The 16,320-nt window shown below is 44.5% G+C and overlaps 1 protein-coding gene across 3 annotated transcripts in view; it reads right to left on the reverse strand.

Moving 5' to 3' along the window:
* MTAP (methylthioadenosine phosphorylase) overlaps positions 1-16,320 on the reverse strand; it is a 186,706-nt gene that overhangs the window by 41,549 nt on the left and 128,837 nt on the right. For all 3 annotated transcript variants that reach the window (XM_063914128.1, XM_063914126.1, XM_063914127.1), the window contains 2 exons: positions 9,620-9,722; positions 9,068-9,307 (listed from right to left, as the gene is read on the reverse strand). In XM_063914128.1, coding sequence (XP_063770198.1) covers positions 9,068-9,307; positions 9,620-9,722 — 343 coding nt within the window. The remainder of the gene's footprint in view (positions 1-9,067; positions 9,308-9,619; positions 9,723-16,320) is intronic.

Raw genomic sequence — 16,320 nt, forward strand, 5'->3', positions numbered from 1 at the left:
GATAGCCGCCACCCACAGAGAGTGAAAACCCGCCCCGTGCAAGTGTGCGAATGCATGCGTACGCCGTGCGAAAACTTTGCCAGACAGCGGACATCTGCAAATCCGTTCGCAACTCACTCACCATCAAATGTTTTTTCCAGTCTGCGCAGTCTGTGCATAGCCCAAGACTTACTCCTACAGTGCGATAGAATCAGGCTGCTCGGGGACATAGCTGACGTCACACACCCTCCCCTGGGAACGCCTGCTTTTTTCCTGACACTCCCAAACAACGGGCAGTTACCACAAGCAAACGTCCGCTTCCTGTCAATTAACTTGTGTTCACCTATCAATCGCAATTTTCGCATTATTCTATCGCAGTTTGGTCTTGCACATGCGCAATGCGATCCATACGCAGTCATTCGATAATCGGGGTTGGTTATGATGACGCGACATTCCAGGTGGGCCCTGGGGGGGGGGGGGGGGGGTTGAGGTAGTCTCCGGGAGCATTACTACAAAATCAGAATGAGGTCCTGTATATGCTGATTGTCAAGTATTTCTTCAATCTCCATTTGTAAATAGGCAAGTGCTAAAACTATTTTAGTAAAGAGGTCTGTTGCTGTTATAATTTAAGACAGGTTAAATAGTTTTTCATTTTACTGTCAATTGAGACAGACTACTGCTCTCTGACCTTGTGTGCCTTTCATGTTGTATTTTGTACATACTGTATAGTGATACAAAGAAAATCCTACACTGGACTATATACTGTATAGCTGATAGAAAATACTTATTAATAAAAGCAATCCTCTAAGTAGTATTCCAGTTAGAACTGTAGTCTGTCATACCTTTCTCCATGTAACAACCCCCCATCGACACACACAGGGAGGACCTGCGTGATATGGCTGGTTTACGGGAACTGTCTTGCAGCATTGTGAGCTGAAATTCCGCAAGATGGTGCCCGTAAGCCAGCAGCATCACTACAGACACCTCCTCAGCGTCCGTAGGGCTATTAAGCTACTTTAAACAGCTGTGTGTGGGGGCCCAAGGACAACCGCACCTTTTCGCTTCTCCCTTAATTCAGAACTGGGACAGATAGAGATCGAATGAAAGGATTACCTCTGAACATCAAATGTCACTACTGCGTTGATGAAGAATTACGTAATTTTTTTACTGCATATTATTGGTGGAGAACATTAAATATTAATTATTTTTCAACATACATTTTTCCTATAATACAGGTTGAGTATCCCACATCCAAATATTCCAAAATACGGAATATTCCGAAATACTGACTTTTTTGAGTGAGAGTGAGATAGTGAAACCTTTGTTTTTTGATGGCTCCATGTACACAAACTTTATTTAATACACAAAGTTATTAAAAATATTGTATTAAATGACCTTCAGGCTTTGTGTATAAGGTGTATATGTAACATAAATGCATCCTGTGCTTAGCTTTAGGTCCCATCACCATGATATCTCATTGTGGTATGCAATTATTCCAAAATACGGAAAAATCCGATATCCAAAATACTTCTGGTCCCAAGCATTTTGGATAAGGGAGACTCAACCTGTACATGAAAAGCAGAATGAAACTTTGTACACTACATTTGTGGGGCCTTTTTTTAATCACTCAGGGCCTATATGTGCCAGAACATACCATAATGGTAATTTTGGTTTACATAATCTTTTTCGAACTCTTTCATTATGCATAACACACCTCAGCCAGTCTCTCATATCTGAGAGAACTACTCCAAATTGAGTGTTCTGCATATCTAGCAAGGTTGAGACACTTATCTGCACTACTTTCACCTTTAGGGTGGAATTCAAATGTTTGAAAAGTCGGTTGGGTGTCTGGATTTTCCTGTCTATTAGATAAGAATAAACAGACTCCCAACTGACTTTTGAAACATTTGAATCTCCCCCTTAGAGTGACTTCTTTTATGATATATCTCCGCTAGTACAAGCATTTATTATGACTCCCACTTCACATAATTTTCTGTTGGCCTCCTGTCTATTTCTGGTTATAGTGATCAATGCTGCTTTAGCCTCATCCAAAAGGTGGATAGGTTCAAAAAGGAGACATGAAAATGGTCAAAAAGTTTGACATTTTTTAGTTGTTATTTTAGCCCAAATCTATCTCTAAAGGTGTGTACACACGGTGTGAGCCTTGCTATGTCCAATTCTGACTATGCGATTTCCCTTGAACTCCCTCAGATCACAGATAGTACAGATTGTGACTATCAATGCTTGAGATTTTGTCTATGTGCGATTTTGACTATGCCAATTTCGACTATACTTTTTTGTACTAGATAGTTAAGATTGACTTGCCTGCACAGTCTATCTAGCCTTACGATACAGACCCCAGGGGAGCGCGCATCGGAATCGAATCTGTATCGCAAGCTGCCTAACACCTTGAGATACGCACTAACTTGTCAAAATCTTACAAATTTATCTCACCGTGTGTATACACCTTAACACTCCCCCTAGTGCCCAACCCTAACCATTCCGACCAGCAGCTTAACCCTACACCTAGTGCCTAATCCTAAAAACATTGAAAAAAACATGTAAAAACGTGTCAACCATTTTTGTGCCAACCATTTTCATGTCAACATTTTGAACCTGTCGACCTAATGAATATTACTCATAGGGTGTCACCGTATTGACTGTCCAGATACTGTCTGGGTGATTCCCCACCCTTCCCCCTCGACCAAACACAGTAAAGGGGGGTACTCACGGAGCGATATTCTAAGCAATCTGACTAGATTGCTTAGAATATCAGCATGATCGCTCCGTTTGTAGCACCCTCGGCGATAGCGTTGCGTGGCCCCGCACATCGCTATCGCTGCTGCTAGATTGGCCTGCATGCAGGCCAATCTAGCGGGTCGCTCACTTCACCCGCTGGGTGAAATGAGCGGCCTCCCCGTCTGCCCCCGCACACTCAGCACAGATCGCGCTGTGCTGAGCGGCGGGAGAGATGTGTGCTGAGCGGTTCGCTCAGCACACATCTCTCCTGCATCGGCCCGTGGGTACTGGGCTTAACTCAGGGCCTGATTGCAAGCAAAGTAAAAAAGCAAGCAACTGAGCAAAGACATGTTGCACTGCAGGTGGGGCAAATGTAACACGTGCAGAGAGATTTAAATTTGGGTGGGGTGTGTTCAAACTGAAATCTTAATTGCAATGTAAAATTAAAGCGGTCTAGCATTTGTGGGATACATAAAGAAGCAACCAGTATTTACTTTAATTGATTTTCCTAAAAGGAAAAGATTTGCCTTTAACACAAAAGCTAGAAAAGCCCCTGTTATTTCAAGCCTGTATATTGGCTATCACAATAACTAAGTGACCCCATGCTGCTGGTTTCCCTGACATAGTAATATTTAAAACAAACAAAAAAAATAAGAATTTACTTACCGATAATTCTATTTCTCGTAGTCCGTAGTGGATGCTGGGAACTCCGTAAGGACCATGGGGAATAGCGGCTCCGCAGGAGACTGGGCACAAAAGTAAAGCTTTAGGACTACCTGGTGTGCACTGGCTCCTTCCCCTATGACCCTCCTCCAAGCCTCAGTTAGGATACTGTGCCCGGACGAGCGTACACAATAAGGAAGGATTTTGAATCCCGGGTAAGACTCATACCAGCCACACCAATCACACCGTACAACCTGTGATCTGAACCCAGTTAACAGCATGATAACAGAGGAGCCTCTGAAAAGATGGCTCACAACAATAATAACCCGATTTTTGTAACAATAACTATGTACAAGTATTGCAGACAATCCGCACTTGGGATGGGCGCCCAGCATCCACTACAGACTACGAGAAATAGAATTATCGGTAAGTAAATTCTTATTTTCTCTGACGTCCTAGTGGATGCTGGGAACTCCGTAAGGACCATGGGGATTATACCAAAGCTCCCAAACGGGCGGGAGAGTGCGGATGACTCTGCAGCACCGAATGAGAGAACTCCAGGTCCTCCTCAGCCAGGGTATCAAATTTGTAGAATTTAGCAAACGTGTTTGCCCCTGACCAAGTAGCTGCTCGGCAAAGTTGTAAAGCCGAGACCCCTCGGGCAGCCGCCCAAGATGAGCCCACCTTCCTTGTGGGATGGGCTTTTACAGATTTTGGCTGTGGCAGGCCTGCCACAGAATGTGCAAGCTGAATTGTACTACAAATCCAACGAGCAATAGTCTGCTTAGAAGCAGGAGCACCCAGCTTGTTGGGTGCATACAGGATAAACAGTGAGTCAGATTTTCTGACTCCAGCCGTCCTGGAAACATATATTTTCAGGGCCCTGACTACGTCCAGCAACTTGGAGTCCTCCAAGTCCCTAGTAGCCGCAGGTACCACAATAGGCTGGTTCAAGTGAAACGCTGAAACCACCTTAGGGAGAAATTGAGGACGAGTCCTCAATTCTGCCCTGTCCGTATGAAAAATTAGGTAAGGGCTTTTATAGGATAAAGCCGCCAATTCTGAGACACGCCTGGCTGAAGCCAAGGCCAACAACATTACCACCTTCCATGTGAGATATTTTAAGTCCACAGTGGTGAGTGGTTCAAACCAATGTGATTTTAGGAACCCCAAAACTACATTGAGATCCCAAGGTGCCACTGGAGGCACAAAAGGAGGCTGTATATGCAGTACCCCCTTGACAAACGTCTGAACTTCAGGAACTGAAGCCAGTTCTTTCTGGAAGAAAATCGACAGGGCCGAAATTTGAACCTTAATGGACCCTAATTTTAGGCCCATAGACAGTCCTGTTTGCAGGAAATGCAGGAAACGACCCAGTTGAAATTCCTCTGTAGGGGCCTTCCTGGCCTCGCACCACGCAACATATTTACGCCAAATACGGTGATAATGCTGTACGGTTACATCCTTCCTGGCTTTGATCAGGGTAGGGATGACTTCATCCAGAATGCCTTTTTCCTTCAGGATCCGGCGTTCAACCGCCATGCCGTCAAACGCAGCCGCGGTAAGTCTTGGAACAGACAGGGTCCCTGCTGGAGCAGGTCCTTTCTTAGAGGTAGAGGCCACGGGTCCTCTGTGAGCATCTCTTGAAGTTCCGGGTACCAAGTCCTTCTTGGCCAATCCGGAGCCACGAGTATAGTCCTTACTCCTCTCCTTCTTATGATTCTCAGTACCTTGGGTATGAGAGGCAGAGGAGGGAACACATACACTGACTGGTACACCCACGGTGTTACCAGAGCGTCCACAGCTATTGCCTGAGGGTCCCTTGACCTGGCGCAATACCTGTCTAGTTTTTTGTTGAGGCGGGACGCCATCATGTCCACCTTTGGTTTTTCCCAACGGTTCACAATCATGTGGAAGACTTCTGGGTGAAGTCCCCACTCTCCCGGGTGGAGGTCGTGTCTGCTGAGGAAGTCTGCTTCCCAGTTGTCCACTCCCGGAATGAACACTGCTGACAGTGCTATCACATTATTTTCCGCCCAGCGAAGAATCCTTGCAACTTCTGCCATTGCCCTCATGCTTCTTGTGCCGCCCTGTCTGTTTACATGGGCGACTGCCGTGATGTTGTCTGACTGGATCAGCACCGGCTGACCTTGAAGCAGAGGTCTTGCTAGGCTTAGCCGCATTGTAGATGGCCCTTAGCTCCAGGATATTTATGTGAAGTGATGTCTCCAGGCTTGACCACAAGCCCTGGAAATTTCTTCCCTGTGTGACTGCTCCCCAGCCTCTCAGGCTGGCATCCGTGGTCACCAGGACCCAGTCCTGAATGCCGAATCTGCGGCCCTCTAGAAGATGAGCACTCTGCAACCACCACAGGAGAGACACCCTTGTCCTTGGTGACAAGATTATCCGCTGATGCATCTGAAGATGCGACCCGGACCATTTGTCTAGCAGATCCCACTGGAAAGTTCTTGAGTGGAATCTGCCGAATGGGATTGCTTCGTAAGAAGCCACCATCTTTCCCAGGACCCTTGTGCATTGATGCACTGAGACTTGGCCTGGTTTTAGGAGATTTCTGACTAGTTCGGATAACTCCCTGGCTTTCTCCTCCGTTAGAAACACTTTTTTTCTGGACTGTGTCCAGGATCATCCCTAGGAATAGAAGTCGTGTCGTCTGGATCAGCTGCGATTTTGGAATATTGAGAATCCAACCGTGCTGGCGCAGCACTATCTGAGATAGTGCTACTCCGACTTCCAACTGTTCCCTGGATCTTGCCCTTATCAGGAGATCGTCCAAGTAAGGGATAACTAAAACTCCCTTCCTTCGAAGGAGTATCATCATTTCGGCCATTACCTTGGTAAAGACCCGGGGTGCCGTGGACAATCCAAACGGCAGCGTCTGAAACTGATAGTGACAGTTCTGTACCACAAACCTGAGGTACCCTTGGTGAGAAGGGTAAATTGGGACATGTAGGTAAGCATCTTTGATGTCCAGAGACACCATATAGTCCCCTTCTTCCAGGTTTGCAATCACTGCTCTGAGTGACTCCATCTTGAATTTGAACCTTTGTATGTAAGTGTTTAAGGATTTTAGGTTTAAAATTGGTCTCACCGAGCCGTCCGGCTTCGGTACCACAAATAGTGTGGAATAGTACCCCTTTCCCTGTTGTAGGAGGGGTACCTTGATTATCACCTGCTGGGAATACAGCTTGTGAATGGCTTCCAATACTGCCTCTCTGTCTGAGGGAGACGTCGGTAAAGCAGACTTTAGAAAACGGCGAGGGGGAGACGTCTCGAATTCCAATTTGTATCCCTGAGATACTACCTGAAGGATCCAGGGGTCCACTTGCGAGTGGGCCCACTGCGCACTGAACTTCTTGAGACGGGCCCCCACCGTGCCAGAGTCCGCTTGTAAAGCCCCAGCGTCATGCTGAGGACTTTGCGGAGGCGGGAGAGGGCTTTTGTTCCTGGGAACTGGCTGTTTGTTGCAGCCTTTTTCCTCTCCCTCTGCCACGGGGCAGAAATGAGGCGCCTTTTGCCCGCTTGCCCTTATGGGGCCGAAAGGACTGCGCCTGATAATACGGTGTCTTCTTAGGTTGAGAAGCTACCTGGGGTAAAAATGTGGATTTTCCAGCAGTTGCCGTGGCTACCAGGTCTGATAGACCTACCCCAAATAACTCCTCCCCCTTATAAGGCAATACTTCCATGTGCCTTTTAGAATCCGCATCACCTGACCACTGCCGCGTCCATAAACCTCTTCTTGCAGAAATGGACAGCGCACTAATTCTTGATGCCAGTCGGCAAATATCCCTCTGTGCATCACGCATATATAGAAATGCATCCTTCAAATGCTCTATAGTCAGTAATATACTGTCCCTATCTAGGGTATCAATATTTTCAGTCAGGGAATCCGACCACGCCAGGCCCGCACTGCACATCCAGGCTGAGGCGATTGCTGGTCGCAGTATAACACCCGTGTGAGTGTATATACATTTTAGGATATTCTCCAGCTTTCTATCGGCAGGTTCCTTTAGGGCGGCCGTATCAGGAGAGGGTAGTGCTACCTGTTTAGACAAGCGTGTGAGCGCTTTATCCACCCTAGGGGGTGTTTCCCAACGTGCCCTATCCTCTGGCGGGAAAGGGTACGATGCCAATAACCTTTTAGGAATTATCAGTTTTTTATCGGGGGAAACCCACGCCTCATCACACACTTCATTTAATTCCTCGGATACAGGAAAAACTACAGGCAGTTTTTTCTCACCAAACATAATACCCTTTTTAGTGGTACTTGTATTATCAGAGATATGCAATACATTTTTCATTGCTTCAATCATGTAACGTGTGGCCCTAGTGGAAGTCACGTTTGTCTCCTCATCATCGACACTGGAGTCAGTATCCGTGTCTGTGTCTGCCATTTGAGGTAACGAGGGTAACAGCCCCTGATGGCGTTTGAGACCCCTGGACAGGCACAAGCTGAGTAGCCGGCTGTCTCATGTCGTCAACTGTCTGTCGTAAAGAGCTGACACTGTCACGCAATTCCTTCCATAAGCTCATCCACTCAGGTGTCGACTCCCTAGGGGGTGACAGCTGTATAATAGGCAATTGCTCCGCCTCCATCTCATTTTCCTCCTCAAACATGTCGACACAATCGTACCGACACACCGCACACACACAGGGAATGCTCTGATAGAGGACAGGACCCCACTAGCCCTTTGGGGAGACAGAGGGAGAGTATGCCAGCACACACCAGAGCGCTATATATAGACAGGAATACCACTATAAAATGTGCTTTTCCCTTTATAGCTGTTGTTAGTATCAAAACTGCGCCAATTTAGTGCCCCCCTCTCTTTTTTACCCTTTTCTGTAGTGCAGGACTGCAGGGGAGAGTCAGGGAGACGTCCTTCCAGCGGAGCTGTGATGGAAAATGGCGCCCGTGTGCTGAGGAGATAGGCTCCGCCCCCTTCTCGGCGGCCTTTTCTCCCGCTTTTTGGTGAGTTCTGGCAGGGGTTAAAATACATCCATATAGCCCTGGGGGTTATATGTGGTGTATTTATGCCAGCCAAGGTGTTTACATTGCTGCTCAGGGCGCTCCCCCCTAGCGCCCTGCACCCTCAGTGACCGAAGTGTGAAGTGTGCCTGAGTAACAATGGCGCACAGCTGCAGTGCTGTGCGCTACCTTGTTGAAGACTGATGTCTTCTGCCGCCGATTTTTCCGGACCTCTTCTTGCTTCTGGCTCTGTAAGGGGGCCGGCGGCGCGGCTCTGGGACCGAGCTCCGAGGCTGGGCCTGTGTTCGGTCCCTCTGGAGCTAATGGTGTCCAGTAGCCTAAGAAGCCCAATCCACTCTGCACGCAGGTGAGTTCGCTTCTTCTCCCCTTAGTCCCTCGATGCAGTGAGCCTGTTGCCAGCAGGTCTCACTGAAAATAAAAAACCTAAAACTAAACTTTCACTAAGAAGCTCAGGAGAGCCCCTAGTGTGCACCCTTCTCGGCCGGGCACAAAAATCTAACTGAGGCTTGGAGGAGGGTCATAGGGGGAGGAGCCAGTGCACACCAGGTAGTCCTAAAGCTTTACTTTTGTGCCCAGTCTCCTGCGGAGCCGCTATTCCCCATGGTCCTTACGGAGTTCCCAGCATCCACTAGGACGTCAGAGAAAAAGTTAATACTAAAAAATAAACTACTCAATACTTACAGCTTCTTCATGTTCCTTCCAGCAGTCATAGTCAGTCGCCAATGCAACACTTGCATAACAGATACCAGCTTCTTTTGCAAGAACTACTTCAGGAACTGTGGTCATGTTAATGACATCCGCTCCCCAGAGACGAAACATGTTACTCTCCGCTCTGGAGCTGAACCGTGGGCCCTCTATGGTGAGCATTGTACCTTTTGAGTGGCACTTTATGCCAAGTTTCTTAACAATGTCTATCAAAACCTGCAAAATACAAAATGGCATAGTCCTCAAGAAAGTTTGTTAAAGTGCCTGTATGCTTTTTAGGAATAGAAAGAAGCACTGTTACTAATTGTTGTACACCAGGCAGAAGGGTCCTGGGAGCTTTGGAAGCAGAGAATAGTTTCCAATGTAGTGAGCTATGAGAGGCACCACATTTGAAATCATGTTGTTATTTTTATTTGAAAAAATACTCCACTTTTTTATGTCAATTTTCAAGAGAATTAATAAATATAATATAGTCCCTTCTAAGATTGCATTAAAAAATGATGTCCTCTATAACCATTTTATACTTACTTCTCTAGTTTTGTCACAGAAAGGTTCAGCCATAGGAATATGACACACACCAGCTAAACAGGTAGGTGTTCCATCATAAAAAGTTTGCTGTCTTTTAGTGGTCCTGTGAAAAAGCGTAGCATAGAATAAGTAACCCGAGAATCAGTTTTGTGAATTTATAGAGTGAAAAAGAAAATAGGACAGCTGACGGTTATAAGCATTATATATGAACACAACACATCTCACTGCTTTAGGAAGGTTCACTCCTTAGTGCTTAAAATGCTGAATAGAACATCTTAGGCTGTACTGAGTTATTATTTGGCTGAAAGCTGTGTGTGTAGGTGGATAATGTATGTCAGTACAAGCTGTGTTATGCTCAACAAACCTAGAGGGTAAGGATTGAACCAAAACGGTTATGTAATGGCATTAACTAGAAGTCTGTCATACTGAAGGGAGAGATGGAACCCACGGGCATGGTCAGCAGGAATTGATCATAGATGACATACTATCAGGAAAGTAGCTGAAGTGATACATTGGACAGGACTAGACAAAGGACAAAGTACATGTGAGCTACAGGCAGAAGTCTTGGGACATGACCTTGATATGTGCTTCTGCCAATAGTACCGTACCCCTGCCCCTTTGGCAGAGTCTTGGCCAGGGGAATCGTAAACAAATTAGTGGGCTTGTGTGCAAGACCCATTAGAGGATAGGGGAGTCTGTCTATAAGTCTCATAGGGGTGAATTCAATTCATAGCGCTGGGAAGGCGCTCCCAGTGCTATTCAATTCAGCGTGCTGTTATGTCGGAGAAGGCCGGTTCTCACGGACTAAACCTGATGTTTAGTCGCGAGAACTGGCATTCTATAACTATGCTGTTTCCGCCGTGCTAAGGGCAGAAAACAGCGTTGTGCCTGTCTGATTTCTGCTTGCACCAAGCAAATCCTCTTGTCGGGCATCAAATAGCTCTGAATTGAATAACTCCGGGAGCTCCCACCCAGCGCTATTCAATCTGCACTGAATTCAATTGACCCCTTAGCTTCTACATTAATAGTCTCTCCCTATATGTTATCTCTGCATCTATTTACTGCATGTTTTTTTGTTCAGAGATCTTAAAGATAACACAGCTAGTTCAGTAGCAGGAAATTAAAGCCCATTTCATATTTTCTGAAGAGTGGAGAAGTAGATAGGTAGTAGATGGTTGCTGTGGGCAACTTATTTTATAGAATGTACTTGATAAATGCTAGCAAGCAGCTGATTCGCTGCTATGGGCAACATTTCGACTTGCTAGATACAGCATAGTTCTGAGATATATCAGTTGTGCATTGACATTCAACAAGAGAACACTAGTTAGTGGCATGATTGTTTCTTCTACTGCTGTTATTATAGTGTGAGAATTGTGTAATCCAACCTCCGGGTCGCCCACTTCAGTTGGTAAGTATGAAGCAGCGGGAGATAGGCCAAATCTGTTAGGACTTTCTTGGATTTTTTGGGAGAATTGGCAAGTATGTCTGGTAATCCTGACTGATCCCCGGTCTATAGATCTACACTAGAAAGGTCTACTGTCAATAGGTTGACCACTAATGGTTGACATGCATCATCTTGACAGGGTCAAAAGGTCACCATGGTCAAAAGGTCAACATGTAAAAAGTAGACCGTCCAGAAGGTTGACATGACAATGGTCGACACAAGGTTCTTTTTTATCAACTTTTTCATACTTTACCATCCATGTGGACTATGATTGGGATCAGTAATCTGTGTCGGGAGCAGCCGTAGTGGAACGATGCACCTTGCCCGAAGTTTGGTGAAAGATGCGAGCTATGCGGTACACTTAGGGGATTTTTTTGTGGCAGAAAAGTGACAAATCACCCACACAAAAAAAAGTGTAGACCTTTTTGTGTTGACCATTTCCATGTCAACCTTTTGGGGTTTGGTATGAAATACCTACAATCAAAATCCAGACGGTCAAAATCCCGACAATTGACCGCCGGTCAAAATCCCGACAATGTCAAAATACCAACATTTAAAATGTTGACAGGTCAAAAAGTCAACATAATATAAAAAAAAAAAATTGGGGGTATGTCAACACACTGTAGGACGACGTGGACACCACATAAGTGTACCGTGTCCCCTCGCATGGCGAGCGCACTTCTGGCACTATTTTATTCCTCCTCCAGGTCCACTGGGATGGTAAAGTATGAACAAGTCGGTTTCCATGAAAAACTCATGTCGATTTTTTGACCTGTCAACATTTCAAATGTCGGTATTTTGACCTTGTCAGTATTTTAAATGTGGGAATTTGACCATGTCGGGATTTTGACCATCTGTCAATGGTTGTCGGGATTTTGATTATAGGTAAATTGACCGCATCCCAACCTTTTGACCTGGTCTACCTTTTCTACATTGACCTATTGACTGTAGACCTTTTTTGTGTAGATCTAATGATCCACATCCTCCTGACTGTACCGTCAATGTCCAGGAGGAAAGCTGGCCACAATGCCACAAATCCACGCTGATGCATTAATCTTAACTTTACTGATTTATGTGCAACCATTGTTATTATGCCATGATTCTGTACAGTGAGAAGCACCTGGAACTGTACAATGGCAGAAGACAAAGCTAGACTGCAAACAGCAAGAGCAGAAAGAAAGAACAGACAGAGAAGTAGAAAGGGTGTAAAGGTTTTCTGGTAGGTCTGATTTTGTTTAGGATCAAATTGCAAATAATTCCTTTTACAAGATTGGTAATCTGTGAAACACATACAGGTTGAGTATCCCATATCCAAATATTCCGAAATATGGAATATTCCGAAATACGGACTTTTTTGAGTGAGAGTGAGATAGTGAAACCATTGTTTTTTGATGGCTCAATGTACACAAACTTTGTTTAATACACAAAGTTATTAAAAATATTGTATTAAATGACCTTCAGGCTGTGTGTATAAGGTTTATAAGTAACATAAATGCATTCTGTGCTTAGATTTAGGTCCCATCACCATGATATCTCATTATGGTATGCAATTATTCCAAAATACGGAAAAATCCGATATCCAAAATACCTCTGGTCCCAAGCATTTTGGATAAGGGATACTCAACCTGTACTGTAAAAGTGGATTTTATATGCGAGTTTCACAGTTTGCTCCTACACAAGACCAACACTACCACATTTAATAAACTGGAGTTAATATTCTATAATGCTATAATCTGGCAATTTTAGTAAATGTTTTGCACGATTGAGTAGAAAAAGTGAACTGGCCCTATTCAGTATGGATCGCATCTAAGATTTTCGGGACAGCGCACACTCTCAGCACTCGTTCTGCATGTATGCGGGCCGGGAGATGCATTTGCATCTCAGTGATTTGAACGCCTCTGCTTGATTTACAGGGTGCACAGGCAGGGGGCATCCCTTAATTTGCGGGGCAGCGAAGCGATCGCAATTCAATTGCAATCGCATCACTCGTGGCCATTTGCATTCTGGGCGGCCTGGCCCTGTGCTGGGCGGACCCCAGCATGCGATCACAAGCAGTTGCAGTTTTGTTAATTTAGCAAAACTACAACTGATGCTGAATGAGGGCCTATAGCACGTTAAGTGCACTTAACACCTATTTGATAGGACTGACTTGGTGATACAGGTTGAGTATCCCATATCCAAATATCCGAAATACGGAATATTCCGAAATACGGACTTTTTTGAGTGAGAGTGATATAGTGAAACTTTTGTTTTTTGATGGCTCAATGTACACAAACTTTGTTTAATACACACAGTTATTAAAAATATTGTATTAAATGACCTTCAGGCTGTGTATATAAGGTGTATTTGAAACATAAATGAATAGTGTGACTGTAGACACACTTTGTTTAATGCACAAAGTTATAAAAAATATTGGCTAAAATTACCTTCAGGCTGTGTGTATAAGGTGTATATGTAACATAAATGCATTCTGTGCTTAGATTTAGGTCCCATCACCATGATATCTCATTATGGTATGCAATTATTCCAAAATACGGAAAAATCCGATATCCAAAATACCTCTGGTCCCAAGCATTTTGGATAAGGGATACTCAACCTGTATAGAGTAAACTAAGTCATTTTCTTTTTTGGGACCTATTATGAGACACATAGACTAGTGAACATCATCAAGGCAACCAGGTAGACCCTTTCACATTATGCAAGGACCTTAGTTGCCCCGGCTAGATTCCAGGTCAGAAGCTTGGTATGAAAGTGATATTACAGACTAGCAAACTTGGCTTGATTGACTCGAACACAGGGTAAGGTCTAATATGGTAACATCAATTCAAATGACTAGTCTCAGCTAATGACATGAACAGGACACAGTTAGCTTCCCAGCACTGGGGATGCTGGCAGTCATGTGATCGACACCGGAATCCCACCACCACTCGGAATCCCGGCGCCAGAACCTCGAAATCCGAGGGATATCGAGCCCCCTGTTAGTGTTAGGACCTGGTGGGGGATTCACCAGAGGGGAAGGTTAGCTGTAGCCGACACTCCCGAGAGTTATAGCCCTAGCCACCACCCCCTGATGCTTAGCTAGGGTTGCCAGATCATCCCTTTAATCCTTTAATTGTGGCTGATTAAAACCAGGTGGAATTGAATCAGCCACAGAACCTGTATTATTCATAGGTCTCCAGGATTAAAGGGATGAGGTGGCAACCCTAGTCTTAGCTCTAACTGCCACCCCCACTATTTTAGCCTTAGCTTTCACCTCAGGCAGATTAGGGGAGGGGTAAAATAATTACCCTGTCTGCATTCTCATGGTTGGGATGCCGGTGCACTCTCCTCTCTTAACCCTCAGTCAGCTGACCTGACAGGCACCGCAAAGCTTTTCTCACTCCCCTCTCCGGCCCACGGGGGCGTAGGGGCCTGTCCCACCTAGTACCTTCCTATCTCTAGGTGCTGTTCGAAATTCCCCTTGTCCGTTTTCCCGCCGCCTGCGTGGAGTGCAGTAGTGACCCTCCTGGCCTCTCAGGCACAGGTTCGCTTTTCTTTTATTTTCATCTATTAATTGTTTATTTTGCTCATTTTATGAATGAAAATGACAAAGATTGTGGATATTTTGCGGAAATATGTAGGTTTGTCCAGGGTGGCCTCTCATGCACACTGCGTCCAAACTTATACTCATGTTCGTGTTTTCTCTTTTTTGCTTCAGAGTTTCTGCTGTGTAAAACCTATGATTTCTCTCTTTGTACGTCCTAATAAAAGGTCACTGATCACTTTAAGAGCGCTAGAATTGAGTTAATTAGGTGATAATGACGATTTTCTAAAAGGCGCCTGTCAGGCGCACTGCGCCTAAACCCGGAAGTCCCAGAGGTGCGCCTGACGGAGGGTTAAACTGCCCCTGCTTGCTTTACTTTCTAAGAGTTCTGCTGTGAAAAATAAGGTTAACATACAACAATGTACTTTAGCATTTATTGTTCATATTTCAAATGTAAGTTTGTGGTATGTTTGTCTTTCAAGATCCTATTACATGTTAAATGACTATCAAAACTACAAAATGAATGCAAGCATTTTAATACAAAGCTAACATGATGGATTTAAACCAGTGTTCATGTGTTGTAATACTGAAGGCAGACAAGAAAACAAGTCCAGACATGTTTCAAACAGAGGAACACAAAGAAATGTCACAAGATAAACTCTTGCCTTTTGTTAGCAATAATGCATCATCCAAATACAGTATCCGGCCCAGTGAAGTAATTAAAAACACAAATCATTAGTGGGTACTCAAGAAATAACTGACAATTGTAGCTCTTATTGGGCTTGTTTTCTATGTATGCATATTCAGTACTATACACTACAGCAGGTTTAGTTTTAAATACCTACAATCAAAATCCCGACGGTCAATTGACCGACAACAAAATACCAACAAGGTCAAAATACAGACAGTTAAAATGTCGATAGGTCAAAAAGTCGACACAAGTTTGTCATAGTTTTTTTGGCACGTATGTCAACATAGGTCGACATGGACACCGTATAAGTGTACTGCGTCCCCTTGCATGGCGAGCGCACTTTGGGCACTATTATATTCCCCCTCCAGGTCCACTGGGATGGTCAAGTATGAACAAGTTGGTTTCAATGAAAAAAATCTCGAAAAACTTGACTTTTTGACCTGTCAACATTTTAAATGTCAGTATACTGACCTTGTCTGTATTTTTAATGTCGGTATTTTGGCCATGTCGGTATTTTGACCGTCGGTCAATGGTTGTCTGTATTTTGACCGTCGGGATTTTGGTTGTAGGTAAATTGACTGCATCCCCATTACAACCTGGGTTGGTTTTCCATAGTACATGTTGCCAACAAGAAGATACATTTTAACATGATTTTGAAATCTATAGATTTTAATAAAATATGCATTAAAAAACATTCTAAATAAAGAAATCCTCCATGTAAACAGCAGAAATTAATGATTAAAAATCTTGACACATTTCATGCATTTTTATCAACATTAAATATTTATTAAGATTATTCATGGTAAGTAAGGGTACAGAAAAGAAATAGGGTGGGAAGACAAAAATGCAGGGAAAGGGGACGGACAGGTCAACCAAAACATAACATGTTTCACGTGAAGCAAGTATCATCCTCTGTCAGGGATTCATTCAAAATAAAAGGAGGGCTCTGTGAGATGGGACGTAGAGAGGGGGCACCTTTGCCTTCAGTAATGTACAAATGCCACAGGAGCCACTTCACTATAGGGCAGGAGAGCAGAAGAATA

Source organism: Pseudophryne corroboree, chromosome 1 (genome assembly GCF_028390025.1).
Source record: "Pseudophryne corroboree isolate aPseCor3 chromosome 1, aPseCor3.hap2, whole genome shotgun sequence".
In the NCBI taxonomy this organism is placed as follows: Eukaryota; Metazoa; Chordata; class Amphibia; order Anura; family Myobatrachidae; genus Pseudophryne; species Pseudophryne corroboree.